Source organism: Stegodyphus dumicola, chromosome 2 (genome assembly GCF_044657685.1).
Source record: "Stegodyphus dumicola isolate Sdum_Otavi_A_Nest chromosome 2, ASM4465768v1".
NCBI classification, from domain to species: domain Eukaryota; kingdom Metazoa; phylum Arthropoda; class Arachnida; order Araneae; family Eresidae; genus Stegodyphus; species Stegodyphus dumicola.
The window spans coordinates 160,098,791-160,122,592 of record NC_140769.1 but is presented as its reverse complement, the minus strand read 5'-3'; the positions used below and the strand labels follow the sequence as shown (position 1 = coordinate 160,122,592).

The following is a 23,802-nucleotide window of genomic DNA, read 5'->3' as shown; positions in this document are numbered from 1 at the left end:
ACTATCTAGCAATATTAGACTCATTATTAGGTTTTTCAAAACTATATAACATTGCTTAAGTAAACATTTTAGACAAATTAAAATCCTGCTATTATTCTTTCTCATTTGCTTGTATTAATGTCTTTTCTAAAATTAACATTTCTGTTAGCATAAATTTAGGTATTTTGCATGATGAAACTCGAAAGACGAAACGAACGTGCCCTAAGATATATATTGGCGAGAGAAAGTAAAGTTTGTGTGCAATGCAGTATATTTGATTTTTCACCCTCGCTATTTGTACCTGGCCAAAGGTCTAATCAAGTTAGTACTTTCTTCTTTTTCAGCTGTGGTGTCAAAGTATATTCCTGTTTCTTTTTTTTCTTATTGCCTAAAATAGGTAAGCCTGGTGATATTTAGTACTGATGATGATTCTATGTAAGTTATTCTTTTGAATACTTCAATTTTAATGTCTGTGAAGATTATTACTTTATTGTTTAAGTTAAGCAGAATTATCCTATTTTATTAAATAAAGATTTCGTAGTTAAAATTTTTGACTTATGATTCTTTAATTCTGTGCTTGAGGAAACGTACTCATTACGCCTTCAGTGCTAATGCACAACCAACAATTTCATTCATTGTATCTGCATTTTTAATAGACTTTTTCTAAAACAGATTTTGAATGATTTATTCACTATTTTCAAAGTTTCAGATATCAAATAAGTGTACTGTATATATGCATTCATTATTCAAGCTACTCAAGACAACCACAGGAACAAACATAATTATTTCTATAATTTTATTTATTTATCAGATACATAATTTACAATAAGCACTTAAAAATCATAGGAAGTGCATCAAATACTTACATATGCATGCCAGCCGTTAAAGGTATTCTACTATTGAATATACATTGCATATATACTAGCATAAAATCACTTTACTATAAAAGATAGATAGTATAAAGCTCACTTTCATACTATATCAAGTAGTAAGCATAAAAGACTTATATATATCATTTGTCAAGAGTAAAAAACTACAAAACTCTAATCTGCTTTTAAGAAATATCCTCTTGTGCATGAATAAATCAGCAAGAAATATCAAAATTTTGCATTTTTATTACTGATGTTAGTATGATATAATCTGTAGTCTAGTTTTCCCAGTTTTTTAATCATAGCATGTTATACTAACAGAGTATTAATCATCCACGATACATTCCTCATTACTTGTTCTGAGAGCTGTTGCCATTCCCCCAGCATTATGATCATCATTTTTCCCTTTCAAATTATAACAGTGCATAGCTAATCAGCATAACTAAATGCTTTAAAATTCATAATTATCATATTAAAGCATCATCAAATTAATCATAATTCTATTTTTATATTTTTCTTCTTTCGAATTATATCAGTATGTAGCTTACCAGTGGGGGGGGAGCTTTTTAAAAATATGGTTCATAATAACGTATTTAAAATATTTTTTGCAAAAGTAGTAACAAAATATTGTATACAGTTTTTATTATATTGCATTGAACTGATAAATTTTGATACATTTCGATCATTATTATAAATAAAAAAATTTGTTTCTAATGCTATATATTGTATATTTCATCTACAAAAAAATCATTTCCTTATATTACAAACACTGCATGTATTTTGAATGCAATTTTGAATGTATAGAATGTTTTAATTGCTTAAAATAATTTTTCATCTCAACATAAATCTATATACAAGACAATGTGTAGCCACTGAGAAAAACATCTCATATTTATTGATTACCATAAGTAAATTATTTTTAATACTTATAAATATATAAATAAAAAACACAATGGTTATAGAAATAAACAGAATGATAAAATGAAATAAAAGTACACATATAATGAAATTTATGTAAGAAAATTTTTATTCTTAAATGTACAGATATTTTATAAGCATATTAGATATAACGACCACATCTTGATCACACATAGAATATATAGCATTTATACAAATGCAGTTTTTTAATTATAATAAATATCGAATCATTAAACACATTTTCAAAAAATAAAAACTAAAATTAAATTAACAAATGCAGAATTACATGCTTTTTTTCTGATTTGCTACACATTCTGACAAGTAAATGTGATTGCACACATATTTTTTCCTCTTTTTCTTTTTCCAAGAGCACCTCTTTGCAGTACATACTGGTTTACAATTTACAGGAAAATAACTGTATTACAAAAAAGTCTCTCCAATATTATAAATATGTAATCATAGAGGTCAAAAATCATTTTTTAATTTACAGTTTTCATTTATTCCTTAGGTATTTTTCACTTGCCATGAATTTAAAATAGCTGCTTATTTTTTTAAAACAAAATAATGAAATTCTTCCAAATACCTAAGAAATTTAAATTTTCAGATTTTTTGAACCAATAAATTTCTAATTTAAAGAACAATTAAAATAATAAATAAATGAATCCTTTAAAAAAATTCAAGCAAATTTTTATTAGAATTATGAATCGTAAGTTTTAGAGCATGATTCATTTATTTTCCTCTAAATTAATACATGCTGAGTATTAATTTTTTTATTTTTTTTCCTCTAAGTTAATACTCAACATGTTTTCCCAATCTTTATTTCAGAAGGAAAATGTAGTGCTATTCCTATTACTTAATCAGCACAAATGCAAAGGAATTTAATAATAAATGCGGATGATAAACAGCAAATAAAACTGAAACATTCAAAAATACATATTTACTGAGCATGCTTTTTTTTTTTTTTTGTAAAACACGACTGTGTTAAAGAAAATCTATAAACTTTTATTTATTGTGGTGGTGGTGGGGGGGGAGAGATAAAGTTCTATACTGTAGACATAAGAATCTTTTAAAAAATAATCTAATGATGAGCAAATCTCTTTAATTGCAATACTCTAAAAAAAAGTATACTAATCAGTAGACATTACAAACTTAAAATACATTTTAAGATAAAGATAATGTCTAGAGCCAATCCATTTATTGGTAAGAAAATAAATTTTTGTCATCAATTTTAGGTTAAGAAAACTTGAAATTTTAACTCAGGTTGATACAATAAATTACACACATGCCTGGGAAAATGGCAAGTTAAAACATCATGTGACATAAAAAGAATCTGAGATCAGATATCAAACAATTATTACTGCAGTACTGATCCTGTTTATATGTATTTTCTTCTGTTGTTTTTCAGCCACTGCATTAAAGTTATGCCAGTTTTAAAAGATATATATACTTAAGATTCATCTATAAATTCATTCACATGCAATGTAAATTAGATGTAATATCAAAAAATAAATTTTCATGCTAGAATAATTTAAATCATAATTTTAAAATGTGAAAATATTTATTTAATTCGAGAATGATAAAGGAATTTAACAAAGCACACCTATTTTAAATTAAGAAGTGGTAACTATCAAGGTGAAAGAGAGAGGGAAAAAAGTAACAAAGAAAGGGGGGAAACATTTTTAATTTTCTAGAATATTTAGCTATTTCAAAATGCCTAGCACATACCAGAATCAATACTCCTTTTCATATAATACAGATATCCAGTTTTAATTCTTAATCTGACATGCAAAACATTTTCTTGAAATCCGACTATGTGACTAGATCTGGACTTTCATTTCAAGAATAAGTTTCAACATTCCCATAAGTAAAAGGAACTATGAAGTTTATACATACACTATGCATGCATAAGTTAATAACTTTACAAATGGGATGTTTTAGAATTTTTAACTTTTAATAAATACGATCTCAGAAAGAAACAGAAAAGTGATAAAAAATTGGCAGTTATTCATGCTATTTACCATATGAATTCACTTCATAACATCATTTAATAAAAAATAATCATATTAAATGAAAGTTTACAAATAATGTGTTGCAAACATTAACTGAGGCATATATACTCATTCTGTAATTTAAAACTTCTATTAATACAGAGGAAGGGGGAAAAAGAAAAGCAAGAGCCAAAAACAAATTAAGATACACATGTAATATACATATATACAAAATGAATTAAAAAGTAAAATTATTTTCTAAAAGAAACATTATTATATGTGGCACATAAAAAAACTCAGCAAACTTCCTTTAGTGTTTTTCATCTTCATTATATTTCAAAGCCAAAACATTTCAAAGCTGTTAATCTGTAACTTTAAAAAAGAGGGGACATAGTAAACATATAACTTCACTTCTGCAACTTTAGTAACAAATGATATAATTATTATAAAATAATAATTATGGATTTTAAAATTATTGAAGGAGGGAGGAGATTCAACAACAAAAGATTTCAGACACAAAATGACAAAAATATCAAATTTTTAATTTTCTTTCTTTTCTCAACTGAAATGAAAAGAAATGCTTATAGTCAAACATTTAAAACTGGAAACCCTTGAAATTATACTTGGTCCGTTATTCAAGGACTTGTAGAAATCTTGAATGTTCATTTTCTTTGCAGAATGTACATTTCCATTTTTAAAAAAGTGTCAGTATCTACTTTTAGTGTTAAATGTGAGCTAAACATTCTGGCATTATATTCACAGCCTAATTTGTAAGCTTCTTTGTGGTACTTCATTCAGAACCATTGTGAACCAAGTTTTTTAATGCAAAGTTTATAAAACATTGGTCACACACACAATGCACACTTGCATATTATAATAAAAAATGCTGTTTATATAACTCACATTTCACTTTAGATTTAAAAAAAAGAGGCACTTGTGGTCAGTGAAGAAACATATTATCTTCTAAAATTTAGTCAGATTGCTAAATTTCTAATCAACCACTTTTTTCTTCCTCATTTTCGGAGCCAGAGTCACTACTGTCATCACTGCCACTTCCGCTGTCAGAATTACTACCACTATCGCTATCACTGTCACTTGAGCTTGAATCGTTGTCTTCTCCTTCCTAAATTAAAAGCAAAATAATACATAATGAAAATACATAAAAAGAAAAAGTGGCATACAAGTAGTTACTGAAACTCATTTAAAAAAAAAATTATCAAATTACTTCAAACCTTTGACACGAAATCCCTCTTAAAGGGAAACAATTAGCACTACTTTTACGTGAAAAAAAAATAAAACTGAAAATTTGGCAAAATAGTAACCTTACGTTTGTTATCAGTTAGAAAATTGCACAGATTCTCCAGAAGCTGAACTTTCAAATCATTTTTTCACTTATCAGTAAAACCCACTGCTTGATACCTTGGCTATTTTTTAAACTAAAAAGAACTTATGTGGATGTCGTTTTCATTCTGCAGATAAGACTGATGAGGGTATAAATGTATTTTTTTTTTTCATCGATTCCAAAAATTTAATAGCTTCAGGCATTTAGTATTTGGAAAATTCACCTACAGAAGTGCATTGATGCTGGAGGAAATTACTTTGAACACTCCAAAAATTTCTAAAGTATAACTTTAAAAACCTATGTGTTGTCTCAAGAGTTTCAGAGTGATCCTTTTGTTACCAAAGCACAGTCTCTTAATTCTTCTATCATCCTTTAGTGTTGATCATTTTTTCATACGTTTAATAGTGTGGCTTTGTAGTAACTGACTGCCTTTATAAGACTTCAAATATTTAGAAATGTCATCTTTCAGTATATTTCCACTTTTTTTCTTCTTCTTATATTTTCCAGCTATATTTTCTTATTTCATTATATACTATGTTATTATATTTTCATTTTTAATTAATTGTGCAATTTTACATTGCTTTCAGGTGACCAGAAAATTCTTTCCATGATTTCTTTACTTTTATTACATTCCAAAAGCTATTAAGGAAAACACACACACATGCACGTGCGCACACACACACACACACACCATGGTTGGGCTATGGTGGAAAACGAGACATGTGCTGCCACACCACCAAACCGAGAACCCTATGAAGGAATTGGAATTTTGGAAATCTTTTTGCACCAAAGTTCCTTAATTAGCTTCAGAATGATGATGCAACTCGTAAAATTTTAAAATTTCTTTTATTAAGGAAGTCCATATTTTGCAAGGAAGGTGAGGACGCTGTATGCACACATTCTCTTTTGGTTGCACAAATAAACACAGCTGTGTGATTGTCCTCTTTTGATTCTATGAATAAAAACGAATGTGTGTATTCTTATGTATTCTTTTGATTGTATGAATAAAAATGAATGTGTGTATTCCTATGTCCTCTTTTGACTGTATATATAAACACAACTATCATAAACTGTTCTTTTTACTTCCTTGTATGAAGTAAAAAGGAAGTATTGTAATCGCGAAAAGGTTCAGGCAGCATATTTCAATGAAAGTATCCATTTTGACCGCTATCGAATGCAATTTAACGATGTATTTCCGTGATATCTATATGTAAGGACAGAATAAAACACTATTTTCCTCAAAAAAAATTGTAAAACTGCTTTAAAATGAATTCTGAAGAGAATTTTCTGTGGCGTCTGTACGAATGTACGTATCTCGCATAACTCAAAATCGAGTAGCCTCAGAACGTTGAAATTTTGTATATAGGACTGCTATAACATGTAGATGTGCACCTCGTATTTTGGTTGCAATTGGCCGCACCAAACGTATATAAATATATATATATATATATATCCACTCTATTACCCGGCTTAATGATCTCAGTTTCTTTACTCTTATATGTTTGTAAATCGTACATTTTTTGCTTTAAAAATGTCTAGTGATTTTCGTATTTTTGTAAATATTGGCTATAGACTAGTTTGTAGATTTTTGGTTAGTAGTAGTCTTATGCTTTATATACAGTACATTTTTCGAATTTGGAGAAACTATTGGTTTAACAGCATTTGGTAACTGGAACGTGTGTGATGGAGGAAAATATGAAAAATTCGAAAACTGCTAACACTGTAAATTTTATACTGTAGTCATCAAGAATTTGTGTAAATATTAGCGTTTACAAAATAGTGCTTGAATTTATAGAATATGCAATGGATTCTGATCATATGGACTATTCTTTTTACCATCATATACATTATTTTTTAAGTACAATTCTGTACTATTCATCATCTGAGCAACAAAAGTTAAAAAAAAAAAAAAAAAAAAAAAAAAAAAAAGTACGTTTAGAGCGTTAGTCTTTGAATTTTTTGCTAAGTAATATCAATTATTTTTATAAAACACTTTACCTTTTAATATTTAAGGACTCTAATTATGGAGAGTGATAATATGTCCATAATATATTTAATGTTTAAATATTCAGATCTCATTTTTGGTTTTTGTATGAAAGTATACAAAGTAGTTTCAGGCATTTTTCCAAAATAATAATTCATTTCAGATAAAACTTGAATAACCAATTATTTAACACAAATGATAATCAACATACTTCATGAAATATATATACGAAGATTAATTTCTGTATGACTAATATTTGTTCTAAAAATAGAGTATGCTGAAAATATTAGTCAGTCAAAAAAAAAAAAAAAAATCCAAGTAACAACTATGAAAATAATAAAATAAAAATTTGGAATGTCCGTTTGACTCCAGGAAAAATTACTGTTCTTAATATGATACATATATATATATATATTCAAAGTTCGCAGCTTCAAATACAAAAGTACCAGTATGTTTTTTTTATTTATTTATAAAATTTTAGTTCCATTTAAACATAATTACTAATAAATGCTCCAAATTTCATTGCCTTTCAAAAGTTAAGTAACAGCATGTTCTTAAGTCTCATATGAGAATAGCAACAAAAACAAGAAATTTACAGGACAGGTTCAGTAAACAGTTCTTTAATGAATGCGACATCAAATGTTTCTAAAGTTCAACACAAACATGAATTACAACGAAACATTGCACTCTTGGCAGAGAAATCCAGTCTTGGAGAAACAGTATATCACAGATTTTTGAGGAAAAATGGGGTAACATTACAAAAATGGGTTCTAATAAGGAATGTGTCCACCCCTAATACAATACATTGGCGACAGTGACGTTCCATACTGTCAATTAAGCTGTCGGACAGTGAAATGGGAAGCAACGACCAGACGCGGAGTAATCCTTGTTCAAGATGTTCTATCGAATACAGGTCTGGGGATTCGATCCACTCCATACCACCCTCATTTGTACATTTTTGGTTAGTAGTAGTCTTATACATTATATACAGTACATTATTCGAGTCAGGAGAAACTATTAGTCTAAGTGCATTTGGTAAACTGGAACGTGTGAGATGGAAGAAAATATAAAAAATTCGAAAAATGCTAACACTGTAATGTTATACGGCAGTCATCAAGAATCTGTGTAATTATTAGCGTTTACAAAATATTTTTTGAATTTATAGAATCTGCATTGGGTTCTGATATCATATGGACTATTCTTTTTATCATCATATACATTATTTTTGGAGTACAATTCTCTACTATTCATTATCTGTGCAACGAAATTTAAAAAAATAGTACGTTTAGAGCATTAGTCTTTGAATTGTTTACTAAATAATAACAATTATTTTTATGAAGCACTTTATCTTTAATACTTAAGGTAATTATGGAGAGTGTTAGTATGTCCATAATGTATTTAATGTTTAAATATTCAGATCTCTTTTTTTCGTTTTTGTATGAAAGTATACAAAGTAGTTTTAAGCATTTTTCCAAATTAATAATTCATTTTAGATCAAACTTGATTAACCAATTATTTAACACAAATGATAATCAATATAATTCATGAAATATGTATATACGAAGATTAATTTCTATGTGATTAATATTTGTTCTAAAAATAGAGTATGCTGAAAATATTAGTCAGTCAAAATTTTAAAAAAATCTATGTGACAAATATAAAAATTTGGAATGTCCGTTTGACTGCAGTAAAAATTACTAGTTTTAAAATAATATATATATATATTCAAAGTTCGCAGCTTCAAATACAAAAGTACCAGTATGTTTTTATGTTTTAATTTTTATTCTTAAAATTTTAGTTCCATTTAAACAAAAATAGTAATAATGAATGCTCCAAATTACACTGCCCTTCAAAAGTTAAGGAACAGCATGTTTTTAAGTCTAATTTGAGAATTAAGCAACAAAATCAAGAAATTTACAGGACAGGATCACTAAACAGTTCTTCAATGAATGCGACATAAAATGTTATAAGGTATTTCTTCCCCTTCCCTAGCGTGCCTTCGTGGTGTAACGGTAGCACGCGGGGCCGGTATTCCAGAGGTCCGTGGTTCGATTCCCGGCGAAGGCGGTTGTTAATTTTTCATCTCTACGGCTTCCAAAAATCCTAATGACTCTACAATGTGTTAAAAATTCAACACAAACATGAATTACAACAAACAATTGCACTCTTTGCAGAGAAATAAAGTCTTGGAGAAACAGTACATCACAGAGTTTTGAGGAAAAATGGGGTGGCAACATTGCAAAAATCGGTTCTAATAAGGAATGTATCCACCACTAACTGCAAAACATTGGTGGCAGCGACGTTCCATGCTGTCAATTAAGCTGTCGGACAGTGAAAATGTAAGCAACGATCAGACGCCGAGTAATCCATGTTCAAGTTATCTAACGATCTTGGAGGAGGACTTAAAACAGCAACTTGTCTCCCAAGGTAGTCCCAAAGATGCTCTATCGGATTGAGATGGCCATTCCATCCGCTCCATACCACCCTCAAGATAATGTTCAGCAACCCGAGCTCGATGCGCTCGCACATTGTTGTTCATCAGAAGAAATCCAGGATTAATAGCAGCGGCATATGGGAGGCCATATTGATCTAGGATTTCATCTCGATATCTCACACTCACACTGGTCAAAGTTCCTCCACGGAATACATGCAAGTCAATGTGACCAACGAGAGAGATCCCAGCCCAAACCATTATTCCACCACCTCTGTAACTGTGCCTTTCCACAATGTAGTATTGGTTGTGCCTGAGGCGTTGTTTCCTCCAGATCAACTGATGACATGAATCACTGTTCAATGTGAATCTGGACTCGTCTTTGAAGAGACGCCCATTGTTGACTGTTCTAGGAGACGTGTTCTCTTGACCAACATAAAAGGGCACCTCTGTGTCCTCGGGTCAAGGAGGGAACACAAACAACTGGCCGTCTTGCATACAGACCCTGTATTGTGCAGGCGTCTGCGTGCTGTGGTAGCCAAGATTCTTATTTCTCCTGCCACCAAATGATCTGCATTAGCTCAGACACTTTAACGTTACTCCTCTTTTGGGACAAAAGACCTAAATAAAGGTCTCCCGCAGGAGTTATAACTATAGGTCTGCCTGGAGACTTCTAGAGACAGAATCCTCGGATTCAGACTGATTCCATAGTTGGTGGACCATACTTCGAGAGACGTTGAGATGTCTAGCAGCATCAGCTTGTAACATCCCCATTCCCATCCGTCCGATCGACTGCCACCTAAGCGAATCGGGCAAACGACTTCTCCTAATCATTGATAGATTCTTCTGGATATTGTCCACTAAACAGTAATATCAACTGAAGATCAACACTAGTGAACAAAAATTACATTCTTTGCATTTTTTCTCCAACTCCTATATAAGTTTTCATATCTATAAAATAAAAGTTTTAGCTATATTGTTTCTGCATATATTTTCTTAAACTTCGTTACTATCATGCATATGAACTGTGAATTTTAACATTACTGATATTTCTGTAGTGGTGAGCTTTAAAAAACATGCTGTTCCTTAACGTTTGGAAGCTGTGTATTATTGATTTTCAGAATAACGGCAGTACTAGTTCCATAGAGTGTAAATGGAGATCTAACTTCATTCGCAAAATTGCATCTTACTGTAACAAGTAACTTACTATTTTCAAGTAGCAATTTTATGTAGTTAAAAGGATTTTCTGCTGACGCGAGATTACAGATATAATGTACTTTCTAATGACGTTGAACATGTTAATCGTGAACTAAGTGCAGTTGCTTTTGGTATGCTTTACTTTAGGTTTTCAATGCGAAGGACTGTCTTACGAAATAAAGTTCAAAGTGACTGACATTATATTATTACTTTAAAAGGGCACCTCTGTGTCATTTCTCTTTTTTTTTTTTTTTTTCTTTGGAAATGATATACATACGGCATTTTTTAGAAAAGAATTCAAGTCGTATCATGAATAAAATTATTTTTCGTAATTATTAAATTAGTCGATTTCAAAATGGATGGTTATTCTCAGGACCGAAACAAAGTTTTATCTGTTAACTGAATATTTCATTTAAACCCCACTAAATTTTAAAAAATATGGCACTGAATTTAGGAAACAAGTGCTGCTTTTCAATATGTTACTGAACTGTGTGCTACATTTTAAAGTTATACCAACTTAAAAAAAGGTAAATCAGTTTAAACTAATGTTTTTTTGGCCACCATGTTTCCTAAGCTTTATTTGAGGAATTTTAATTTCTTTAAAAATAATACAGGACCATAACATTTCGGGGCATCAATCTGCGAAGTGATACAGTGGCTTATAATGTACGACGCAAAATTCCGTTTCGAGAATAATATACCATTTGGCTAATGCCCTTTGGACTAAAAAGAATTATCTGATAACAGATTGTACAGTTAAATTACTGCATTTGGGAAACAATGTAATTCAAACAGCGATCAAACTATCCTGAAGCCGAAAACAGAGACAAAATAAATCGGAATGTTTTCTTTGTTTTTTTTTTTTTTTTTTTTTTTTTTTTTTTTTTTTTAATAATCACATTAGATTGTCGAAAGCAAGAGAGATGAAAAGTGAGCAATGCCTTCGTCGGGACTCGAACAAAGGACCTCTCGAATACGCGCCGAGCGTGCTGGCCATTACACTATGAAAGCATGCTAAGAAGGCGGGAGAAATACAGTATATACTTCCCATTTAAAAGAGCGACCCTTTCAAATCTTGGTGGTGGAGAATCATCATCCACCACATATTTTTTTAGTTCGGGCACCACTGTTGAGACATTAGGTTATTTGGAAGCAAGAGAAATGAAAAATGAGCAATGCCCTCACAGGACTCGAACCACGAATTCTCGAATACGCGCCGAGCGTGCTGAGCATTACACCACGAAGACTTACTAAGAAGGGGGGAGAAATACCTTATAACATTTCTTTGAAATATGCATCATTAATAAAGGAACTATACTTAAATGCAGAAAGAAAATGTGTATTTCGATAACAAAGGATATGTAGAAAACTGCAAGACCCAACTAAAGTTCAACCCTCTAAATTTTGCATGACAATCACGAAATTTAATACTGCTGAACTGTGTAAAGTGTTCAGACTATCGATAACAAAAGAAAGAAAAATTTTGAAAAAAGTCTCGCAGTGGGTAAATTTTAAATGAAACCTTTTAAAGTACAATGATATTTTTAATACCATGCTATTTTCTTATTTCTTTATAATGGAATTTGGGAGCATAAAAATTTTTAGTCATTGTTAAAAATTATAGTATTATACTTCACAAAATTGTTTGTTTCCGAATAGCTTCGGAAATGTCTAATCGCTTCACCATAAAATAAAGTTCAATGAAACGGACAAGTATCGACTCGACGTTTTTAGAAGTATATTTTCGCAACAAATATTAAAGTGAGCAAATTCGCATAGAATACCCAAGATGCATTCCTGACAATGTAAACATTATATGATATGGTAATAAAACTCCTCTTAGCATCGTACAGTTTCCTATCTCAGAGCTAGCCAAAGCTGGTTCATCTTGAAATTTAAAAAAAAAATATATATATTATATGCCAACAAAATGTGGCATCAGGTACTAAACTGTGCACTGTGATCTTAATAGTTCTGCATACTGATTTTGCTATTGGATTTAGCTATACTGATTTTGCCAACTAAGAATCATAAAACGAACCTGAGGTTGAAGAAATCCCCGAACCAATCGGTAACAGTGCGGCTATAATGTTTGTTTATAATCCTTTTTATAATGAAGCTTGTATCTTCATAAACCGTTATCAGTAAATGCTAGGCCAGTAGCTAGGCTCTGTAATACCACAGGTGATTGCAGTATTGATGAATCTAGTTAACCGCCCTGCTTCCGCCCAGTTTTGAGAGAGAACAACATAGGGGAGGTATGAGGATCTCCCACACATCTTTCCACAATAGCTTCTAGCGAGGCCGTGCAGCTCGCCATGTATTTTCAGTGTCTCTTACTGCACAGACACCATAAGCTTACAAACATTCATGTCTTCTCCGGGATTTAAACCCGGGCCCATCGGTATAAGGCCTGGGCAGCTGTTATTATAGACATTATTACATCGGGTGCAGTACCACAAAACTGTAACGGAATTCCTGAGACATAATGTCACTTAACAAACAGGGTTTGTTCGCAGCTGATCAAGTAAGAACATGAAACTTTGTGTGATTTCGCCACCTCTGTTTACCATATAATAATAAATCCCTAATGTATAAGGCTAATATTTTTTCCATTGATATATCTGAGTACTTTGGGGAAGAATATATAGCAGTATTAGGTTTCTGTCAATTCTTAATTAATTATTTAATACAATGAAGTTTAAATATATATTTTACATTATGAATGATCATTGCAACAGTATGTGCACATACACAAAATCCTGTATCCATATTTTTCAGAACATAAATTCGGATAAAATGGATACAGGTTTTCAAAATTAAACTGTTGAACATAAACTTCAAATTCATTTTTTTAAAGTAAGGCATATAATTTTCTGAAAACAATTTCAGCTTTAGTCGGAAAATAATAATATATTATATTTACAAAATATTTTATTTAAAATTCAACTTTGTGTCTCCAGAAACAAAATTTCTCGTTGGAGGAATGTTCATTTCCCTGAGTTAAACTCCATTTATTTCCTATCTTCTTCACGAAGAAATTCGGGAAAAAAGTTGATTCAGAGTATATTACTGAGTAATTCTAAGTGCATTTCATTTCAGATTTTAGAGATTTTACTTGTACTGAAGTTTTTTGGTTCAATATTGTGTAAACAGCTTTGGTTACGGTTAGTAAATAATGCTTAAAATTAATATTAGGATGTAGAAATGAAATGCGCACGTATCTCTATATCTATGACCTTGCGGAACATCGACTACAGCTACATTCATTCGCCTTTTCGAGCTGTTTTTATTAAGCAATGGAATGTCAATTACGACTACATTTTATACTGTTTTGAAATAAAGCCTGTCTGTTAAAGTGGGAAATAAGACGAAAAGGTTTTGCCATGGCATAAATGTAACTCAGCATACTCTAAGATTCACAGAAAGCCGCTTATGTAAAAAAAGATTTATTTGATGTTTACATATTAAAACATACTATGCGTTATTATTAATAATAATATGCATACTGTACATCTTTAATTACATAAAAAACATATTAATAGTTATTATTATCAATAAGTATGTGTACTGTGCATTTTCATTATCTATGCATTTCAATATCTATTAAGTGTGTACTTAATAGTAATTATATAATAATGTATACAATATGTATTATTTGCTATGTTATCCATAATATTTAGATATTAATGCTAAGCTATGGAACTCTGAATAATCATTCACATTTTATGCGTATTTGTTCAAACTCTAGTCAAAGAATTCAAATATTGAAACCATTTATCATATAATCTTTTTAAGATATTTTCTCAAAAGTGTTTTCTCAACTATAGAACGAATCTCATTAACTGACAGTTTGGAATATTTTTAGTTGTTTCAGAAAGGCTATTTCTTAATGTTAAAAAAACACAGTAAAATCTATTGTAAGCAGAGCCAATTATCAGCAGTATTTAAATAATGGCCCTTTTAAAGGTTTAAATGTAAATCTTCAATTTAGGCCTAGGGTATAAAAAAATATATATAGCGATATAACATAAAAAAACATGTAGTAGGCTAACAATAAAAATATATAATAGGCTAATAATCTAGACTTAAATGTATACACATTTACATTACACAGAATGTAACAAATCCCATCTAACCAATTAATTATACAGAATGTAAAGATGAGTAACTGCTCCCTTTTTATGCATCGATGTGTGAATTTTAAAGGAAGTGCCCATAACTTTTAGAAATAATTCAACGGAAAAACACCATATTCCCTTTGGCTCTTCCTTTAAAAAATGTTAAAAACATTACTTTATATAGCTGTTATAGATATCGTTAAATAACTATAAACGCTTTCTAGGTAATTTGTTTTGCATATATTTGCAAAATTCCTAATTGATATAATTTGTCATTATCGGATGTAATTTGGAATTTAAACTGAAATTTAAATTCGGTGGCACGAACATCCTTTTAAATTTGAAAGTCAATGTTTATGCTTTTTTTAGATTATATGATAAAATTATTCCTCAAGTATGACATATATCTGAAGAAAGTATACTGCTATTATCTTGTGGGGAAACAGTGAAAATAGATAAATACAAAACAGATAAATACGGGATATTTAAATGCATGCGATGAGACCATGCCATAAGATTTGCATAGTTTTGAATTCATCATCAGTGACTCAAAAATTGTATCACATTTCCATGCAAATATGCTTCTAACAAACATAGTTTTTAGTCGAATTACAGTTACACTTAATCTAAAAATGTATTTTAATCATTGAATACATCGTATACAATGCTACGAATTACTTAAGTGGTATAAAAATGGCCGAGAATCAAAAAACGATCATTTCCGTTCCAAGCGCACATCGATCTCATCTGATGAAATGCGTTTGGCTCCCGAAATCAGTCTTCAAAGTCGGCGACTGATTGTAGACTGGAAGGCTTTAATATAACTGAAAGATTTTAGAAGGATCATATCATAACATTGTGACTGCGAAATTAAAAATGAGTTGAAGTATTGCAAAATTTATCTCACATATGCTAAATGATTAGAAGAAATTTGCTTTGTAGTTTGCCAGAAATGATTCATTGTCTAAATGGGGATGAAGCTTTCATAAAAAGATGGTTATAAGATGCAAGTTTACAGCTTTGTTAATGGAACAAGAATGCGATCTCAATGAACATATGAAAGGCTTTCCCAGCGTGGACAAAAATCCTTCAAATAAGTATCAAAACGAAAATGCATCGCTGAATACTGAATAACAGCCAATCAATGTAATTAATAGATGTAAAGTATATATATTTCTTATTAATATAACAAGACGTTATTAAAAATAACTATATTTTAGCTTTGCTTCCGAATTAAATGTTCGCTTTAGTACTGAGAATCTGAAAGTTTATGTATATCTTTCAAATGCACATTGCTCAGAACATTTTAAACAAAAGATATTTTTAAATTCAATATATGAACTGATTATTGCTATATCGATTAACACTAATTCAATGCAATGATTTTCTTTAAGCTCTAAAAAGACCAAATTTGGAATGAACCATTCTAGTTTGTTACATCGTCAAACAACTAGCCGTAAAGCGCACTACGCCATGAAGGTAGGCAGCTAGTAAAAGCATGTTTATTTTATAAATTGAGTGTTGAAGAAAGTTGGAACGATCACGATTTACGGTAATTTTGAGGTACAAAACATGCAAAAGTCCCAATGCTCTTCTCTGGCAATAAAAGCAATTGTTATGTATTGCTGGGTATGGAGGCGAATCCTATTAATGCGGCTTCAATTAGATCAGAATTCATCTGTGTATTAGCTGGTTACTATAGCAGTATTAGTCTCTCTTCTACCAGAGATCAAACGTTTTAAGTTGAGGAATGATCTAGAAAATGCGTCGGAAAAGGCACGTCTCTGCTGCGTACAGAGGAAACAGAACAGAATATGCCGAGCATGTGATCTCGCATTATCTTTTTGAAAGACGAGGACACGGAAGCCTCGAAACTAAGGGTAGTAAAACCTCAGAAGGGAAATGGTATTTGGTCAAAATACAGGATAGGCCGATTAGAGTTACCAAAATGTGCGTCTAGAAGCATCCATGCTATCAGTTCAGTCCTGGACGCCTATTCTATGATCACTGGATCTGCCTACAACTTGAGCGAACAATATTGACTCAAAAGAACCGGTATGGACAGCCATCCCAACTTATCGGAGAAAGCCATTCTGTGGTCCTCAGTTGGAGGGCGGGTGGGTCCATTTAACTTTACTGGAAGGGGACAAGGCTTCAAGGAGCTTTAGACCAATCGCAGTACAGACGAGTGACGAAATAGCGCGCGCTGGCTGAAGTTCTAGGAATATTCTTCCATTATTTCACTAACTCAAACGCTGCATTTGTAGTTCGAAAAAAAAAAAATTGCATTAAACAGTATTATGACCAACAAGCAGTAGAATCTGCTGCTGTGTTATGTGAAAGAAAATCTCGTTTTTTAATGGGAAAGTTAACGCAAGAATTTAGAGCTAAGAAATAAAGAGTGATATGGGATACCACGAAAGCAATGGTAAATAGATAAGAATAAATGAATTAAGCTTACTTCAAATCCTTTTAGAAATAAACAATTTTAATTATTTAAATTTATAATATGATTAATTTACATTACAATCTAATAGCAAACTAAGTTTTTTTTTTTTTTTTTTTTTTTTCCATGTTTACATTAAAACTGTTTTCCCGCAATTTATTTTACAGTTACTATTCGAAAAATATTTCTTTAAATAAGAAATTAGAAAGAAAATATTTCTTTCTTAATATTTCTTCCCCTTTTTTATTTTCTTTTTCTATGAAAATTATTTCTTTCAGGAAAAGAAATAAAATTCATTCGCTATTACAGTATGGCCGATTGCTCCTGCATTCAGTTATCACACACGCATCAAAATGCTTTATTTTAAATAATTTATTCTATAATTAACATGAAAGAAAATTATTTTTTCAATATAAAATACATAACCAAAATTAAACTAATCTATCCTGTATATGTGATTAATTCGTTTTGCAATTTTTGTCACACAATTACTAATACCTTTTTTTCAATATTACATTGCTGTTATTTTAATTGTGTATATATATAAGAACTGCTCAGTTTAAATATTCTTCCTTCTCAAAAGATTTTGTTCTGTGAAAATAATTAAAAGATAGTAATATTTTCACAATGGAAGTACTAAAGTAAAAATAATCAGTGTAGGTCTCCTGCAGTTCAAGTCCTTATCAAACCAGCATTTCGACACATTTTAAATAGAAAACTAATAATAATCAATATCTCTCTTACAATATAAAAATGAGAATGCTATGAACGGTATTTTTATTATTTATTTATTAATTTTTTTAAGTTTGCAAAGAAACAATGATTTTTTAATACTATAATAGGTTACAAAAGTACTATTCCATGAACAAACCCTCAGTCTTATAGCATTGTTACTTTATAGCATAATACAATAATAATACAGTATAATTCTGCTAACAAGTCCACCAGCTGCCGAGTGGTAGAGTCGCTGAACGCAGGTAGTTTGGTCCGAGGTCCGAATCCCGCAAACGAGTTGGCCGGCGTTTTCGTGGCTTTCCCCATGTGTAACGTGTATACGAGCCAGTTTCCCTTAGAAAGTCCTCACTTAGAAACCAGTTTTAAAACGTATTAAAATTACACACACACACATACACACCAAAAAAAAAAAAAAAAATCTGAAAGCCTTCAGATTTTATATTACTCCCAAAGGGCCGTTTTATTAACGTTTTGCGTGTTACCTTTATTTATTAAATATCATGTTTTTCGCACCTAAACCATAAAATTCAATTCAACAGCAATATCATATAATTAAAAAAAAGCATATCTTTAGAATTTCCGATACATAGTCTCGCGCGCTAGAGATGAAAATGTTTTTTGCCATTGCTCGCTTTGAAATCGTTGGGTTTCTTAATCAAAAACCCATAAATGCTTTACAAAATATGATATATGAAATGGATAGTAATACAAATTCCCAGTTCCAAATTTGGGCCTCCAGATGCCTATATTAGGATGAAGGATTACATTATTCAGAATTTCATGGCTCTAGGTACCGTTGTTTCATCACAGTGCGAGAAACATTCATACATTCTGCAGATTCCTCATTATTTAATTTCTTTAAATATAATAGAGTACGATAATACTTGGTGGCAACGATTTGAAAAGTGAAACGCCATTTATCGTGAAACGCTACAAAATGGCAAAACGAAATTAATAGCCCCTCTGGGCTAAAACTTATTTTTAAAAGTATCACACTAATAGGAGTACAACTACTGAAAAAATATTATAAATCTATTTTATAGTTTTATAATTATTATAATTATTATTATTATTAATTTTTATTTTACAGTAGTGTGAATTTCGCGTAATAATGAACGACATTTTTGTGTTCACAGTATTATTCGTAAGGTATTTAACTGTTAAATTTTATAAAGTAAACGTAATTCTTGCTGCACATAAATCGAGTAGAAGCTTATCGGATGTCTATATTTGTATTAAATGAAAAAGGTTTATGTGCTTGATAAACTTATTATCTTCTACATTTTTAAAGTGCACAATTAAAATTTATATCTATAATTTCAGGAATAGTATAACCTTTCTTTTAGTAGAAATTGCGTTCTTGTTTTCTGAATGTGGCTCCAAATACTCTCTCAGTTCATCCCAAATTAAAATAACTATAAATTTTGGCAATCTGAAATACGCAATGAAAACATCTTTTGGCAGAGCAAAAGCATCAACATATTTTCTATAAATTCGCCACCGATTCAGAGATCTACGACCGTATTCTTCGTTTAAATATGAAAAAATCAGCGGCGAAAACACATATAAAGCCATTGTCTACTTAGTACGTCAACTGGACAACCCTGATTGACGACGTGGCAACATTTTTTCACGTGCTTTCGACAACTTCCGTACTCAGAGAATATAGGATGTCGGGCAGACCTGCTTTTTACTAGCAGCGACATCTGGTGGCCCACAACTTGCTGTCGACTCTCATAGCGTAGAATAACCGTCCTGGTCGCTATGACGATGAAGAATGGTAGCTCCCAATATTCGATCACCTGGTTGCTTTCATACAGGAATACAGCTATACACATTTATACATTTATACAATATAACAGTTATACAATATATCACCTGGTTGCTTTCATATAAGAACACGACTATATACATTTATACAATATAACATTTCATCAGTTATCGCGATCCACTAGTAATGGATCGCGATAACTGATGAAATGTCTAACAGTCCTGTATAAACCCAATTAGTGAATCTAGTACTATTATTCTCTTATAATACAGTTGTATGAAATGCCAAGATCGTATTGCCTGGGATGCGAATGATGGGCTGCTGAAGTTTGCAGAGCTGGTTCTGGGGCATGGAACATACACAGTTTTAAAATCGGAATGGTATCGATGCGGTCACTCACAACTTTTACGGAGGCTCTTAAAGAAGGCTAGTAAGTTGGAACAATACCTGGTAATTTATTTAATTTGTTATGATGGTCTGGTGCTCCCTTTACTTTTACTTGCACTTGTAAGCATAGGCAAGTTTCATCAGGCTATTGATGCGTCTATGCACGTTGTTGATCAAAGCGTCACTGTAAGTGTTGATTCCTGAGCTGAAAAATTAAGAAAAGCTGAAAAAATGACACTTTTGCTGATAATCCGCAGTGTTACAGATGCTGATACAGTACAAACAGGTTTCTGAGCCATGGTACGCACTTTGGTTGTGCAATATTTAACAAAAATGTGGACAAGACATCTGTCGTCTCCGGCCTAGGAGAGTAGGAGGCATTTTGATTCCATATGGCTGTTTGCGTAGCCCTTATAAATCCATCAACCACTAATTATCATAACAGGCAATTAATCTCGGCCTACGTGAGCAGCAGTTGCGCAGTATGATAATCAGCAGTGCCAAATGGTTGCAATGCCTGGTTCACAAATTTATTGTCAGCTTCTCTAGTAGTCTAGCAATTTTACTGGCTAACAGAATACAGTCAAAAGTTGTTAATTCGGACACCCAAAATCCGGAATGATCTATAATCTGGACCTCAAAGCTACAAACTATTAATCTGGAAAAAATCGATAATCCGGAATCGCCGAAGTCCCGACGAGTCCGAATTAACAACTTTTGACTGTATTAAATACAATAGGTGGCTTCTTGGTATGCTTCATTTGTCGATGGACTAGGCATTTAGCGCATATTTTTAGTGGATCGGGCAGCTTGACGTGTAAAAGCCCTTAAAGGTACTATGCTCTTGTTTTAAACTGCATTCACAGGACAGAGATTGTCAAAATTCTTGGTTTTTAAATAATTTTCAGTGTGATGAGATTGCCTTCTTTCATACATTCAGCTTATAATACTATTTTTTCTTACGTCTTCCATGCAAACAATTAGCATATTTCTTTGCGAAAATCCCTTCCCCACCTCACGTATATTTCCTCTTTGGCGCCAGGTTCTGAAATTTTTTAAAATATTTGCGTAGTTTTCTCCTTCCTCAGTGCGTTCAGAAAACAAACTTCCCTAAATTTTTAAATGAATTTGCTTATGTAGTGATTGTTTTCGTCTTACTAACAAAGACAAACTTTCGCAAAATATTTGCGAAGGTCACGTCAAAACGTTCCCTTCTAATTGTTGAATTTTATGTTAATTTAATTCAATAAATGACCAGTCAGAGCGAAGCAAACATCAACTAACATTCAGTCTATTATTTCATTATTTCGCTGAGCCAGCTGAATATTTACCTTCACTAATTCTTTATGGATATTTTGAGACATAAAGAGCAGCAGAGACAGCAGTAAGAATCCATGTTACAGGGAAGTGGACATGAAGATATCATATTAGATAATCTAATGTTAATATTGCTACGTATTCTTGTTGGAATGAAGATTACTTTAAAAAAAAATTGTGATAACTACGTGTAGCTCATTCAAAGAATACTTTTCATTTCTTATGTTCTTGCTGTAACCACGTCGTTCGGAAATTGAAATATTCACACAATTTTTCCCTCTCTACTTACTTACGAAAAATTTAGAAAAAAAATGGGGGAAGTGCGTGAGGAAACACGGTATACCTTTTAACGACCGACATCTCTCAATTTCAAATATTCTTCTAGACTTTTGCCGGTTTTTGAGTTTAATTTGCTATCAGAAAACTTTTTGACTCAATGTACACTGATGTCAAACTCTGAAATTTTAAGCCTGGCTTAAAGCATTTGTCATTCCATTTGAATATGTCATAATTTTATTCAGACTCTTAGAACAGATTGATCACATTGTACCGTATGCAAATTTTAACTTTAGCTTTCTTCTAATCACATGAAAAATTACTCAAATTGATTTTGTATATAAAATCATAAATATTATTAGTTTTATATATGAGGTATAATTTTGAGCAAAAGCGTATTTTATTTGCCTATCACATTTTAATCATTATTGTGGTATACTGCCCTCTAGAACATGGGTACATTCTTAGCTCAGACATGAAGCTTGAGTTAGCACAGAATGATATATTTCTTTGTAACAAAAATGGTCAACATCCATATATATAATCCTGAAGACAAACCAACCTACCTATCTATAAAACTGCGGTTACAATTATATGCTTTTTATAATAAAATATTATATATTTTATAATACAGTAAAACGTAGAATGATTTGGTTTGTTTGGTTACTGCAAAGTGTATACAAGGGCTGTTTGCATGAGAATGGCCTTCGTAGAGCTCTTTCTAAGGAAAATTCGCTCATATACAAGTTACACATGGGGAAAACCACAAAAATGCTCATGCAGCCAGCCCGTTAACCGGGATTCATAGTCCGGACTGAACTACCAATATTCAGCGATTTTGCAGCTCAGTCGCTGGTGTCCCCCTCAAAAAAGTATGCCGAATGAAAAAGGTACTACTTGTGGTAAATTTGAAATGAAAGAATAATAAACATTGCCAGAAGTAACAAAACATTAAAAAAAAAAAAAAATCTGAAAGTTTTCAGATTTTATATGTTTTGTTTACAGACACATACATGTTTCTAAAGCATTTGGGCTAATGGCATACTTCCATTTGGGCTTCCTTATAGAATTTCTGATAGACAGTCTCGCGCACAGGAGATAAAAATGTTTTATTCCTTATAGTGTTGCCATTGCTCGCTTTAAAATCGCTGAGTTTGTTAATCAAATATTTGTTAAAGTTGTACAAAATAAGAAATATACAATAAAACATATTCCAAATTCCCAATTTAGCTTCCAGGTGCTCATTGTTCGGTTCGAGAATTACGTTATTCAAAATTTGATGGCTCTTTTTCCACAATGCGAGAAGCATACATACGTTCATGTAAATTCTTTAATTCCTTTAAATATAATACAGAGCGATAATATTTGGTGGCAACAATTTGAATAGTAATTCAGACTTTTGCAGTGATTCAATGCAAAATCCTGGCTTGAGAGTAATAGCCCTTCTTAGCTAACGTCATTTGGGCTAATAATTCATATTTTTTTTTAAGAAAACTGTAAAATATAAGAGAAAAGACAATTTTAAAATCCTTTCTCTTATATTTTATGATTTCAGAGAAATCGACGTAGGACAGAGCAGTTATAAGCAAGTGAACCTTAAAAGTATATTTTGAAGATTATTTCAGTCTCAAAGTATCTTCATCATTTTGTCTCTTCCACCACGATTATCGAGATTCTTATCTAGTAAGCTATAAGGTATTTTCTCCCCCCCCTTCTGCATGCCTTCGTGGTGTAAAGGTAACATACGGGGCGCGGATTCGAGAGGTCCAAGTTCGAGTCCTGGCGAGGGCACTGCTTATTTTTCATGTCTTCTGCTTCTAAATAACATAATGTCTTTACAGTGGCGCCCGAACTAGAAGGTGGTAGATGACGATTGTTCACCACCAGAATTTGGCGATTGGGTTCTCTAATCACCAGTCACTCTTAAAGAGGGGATTATGTAAGGTATTTTCTTCCTTGTTTCTATTTGCGGAGTAAAGACCTTGGGGTCGAAAACACATCACGACCGAAATTCAATTCAATTCAATTCTGTATGGCTTTT

General features: G+C 31.5%; 1 protein-coding gene across 1 annotated transcript in view; it reads right to left on the bottom strand.

Moving 5' to 3' along the window:
• Positions 1–758: 758 nt before the first annotated feature.
• The window catches only part of LOC118189371 (nucleolar transcription factor 1-A-like), a 142,473-nt gene continuing 119,429 nt past the window's right edge, over positions 759–23,802 (bottom strand). Inside the window, exon 17 of the mRNA XM_085811378.1 lies at positions 759–4,877. Coding sequence (XP_085667504.1) covers positions 4,749–4,877 — 129 coding nt within the window. The 3' untranslated portion in view covers positions 759–4,748. The remainder of the gene's footprint in view (positions 4,878–23,802) is intronic.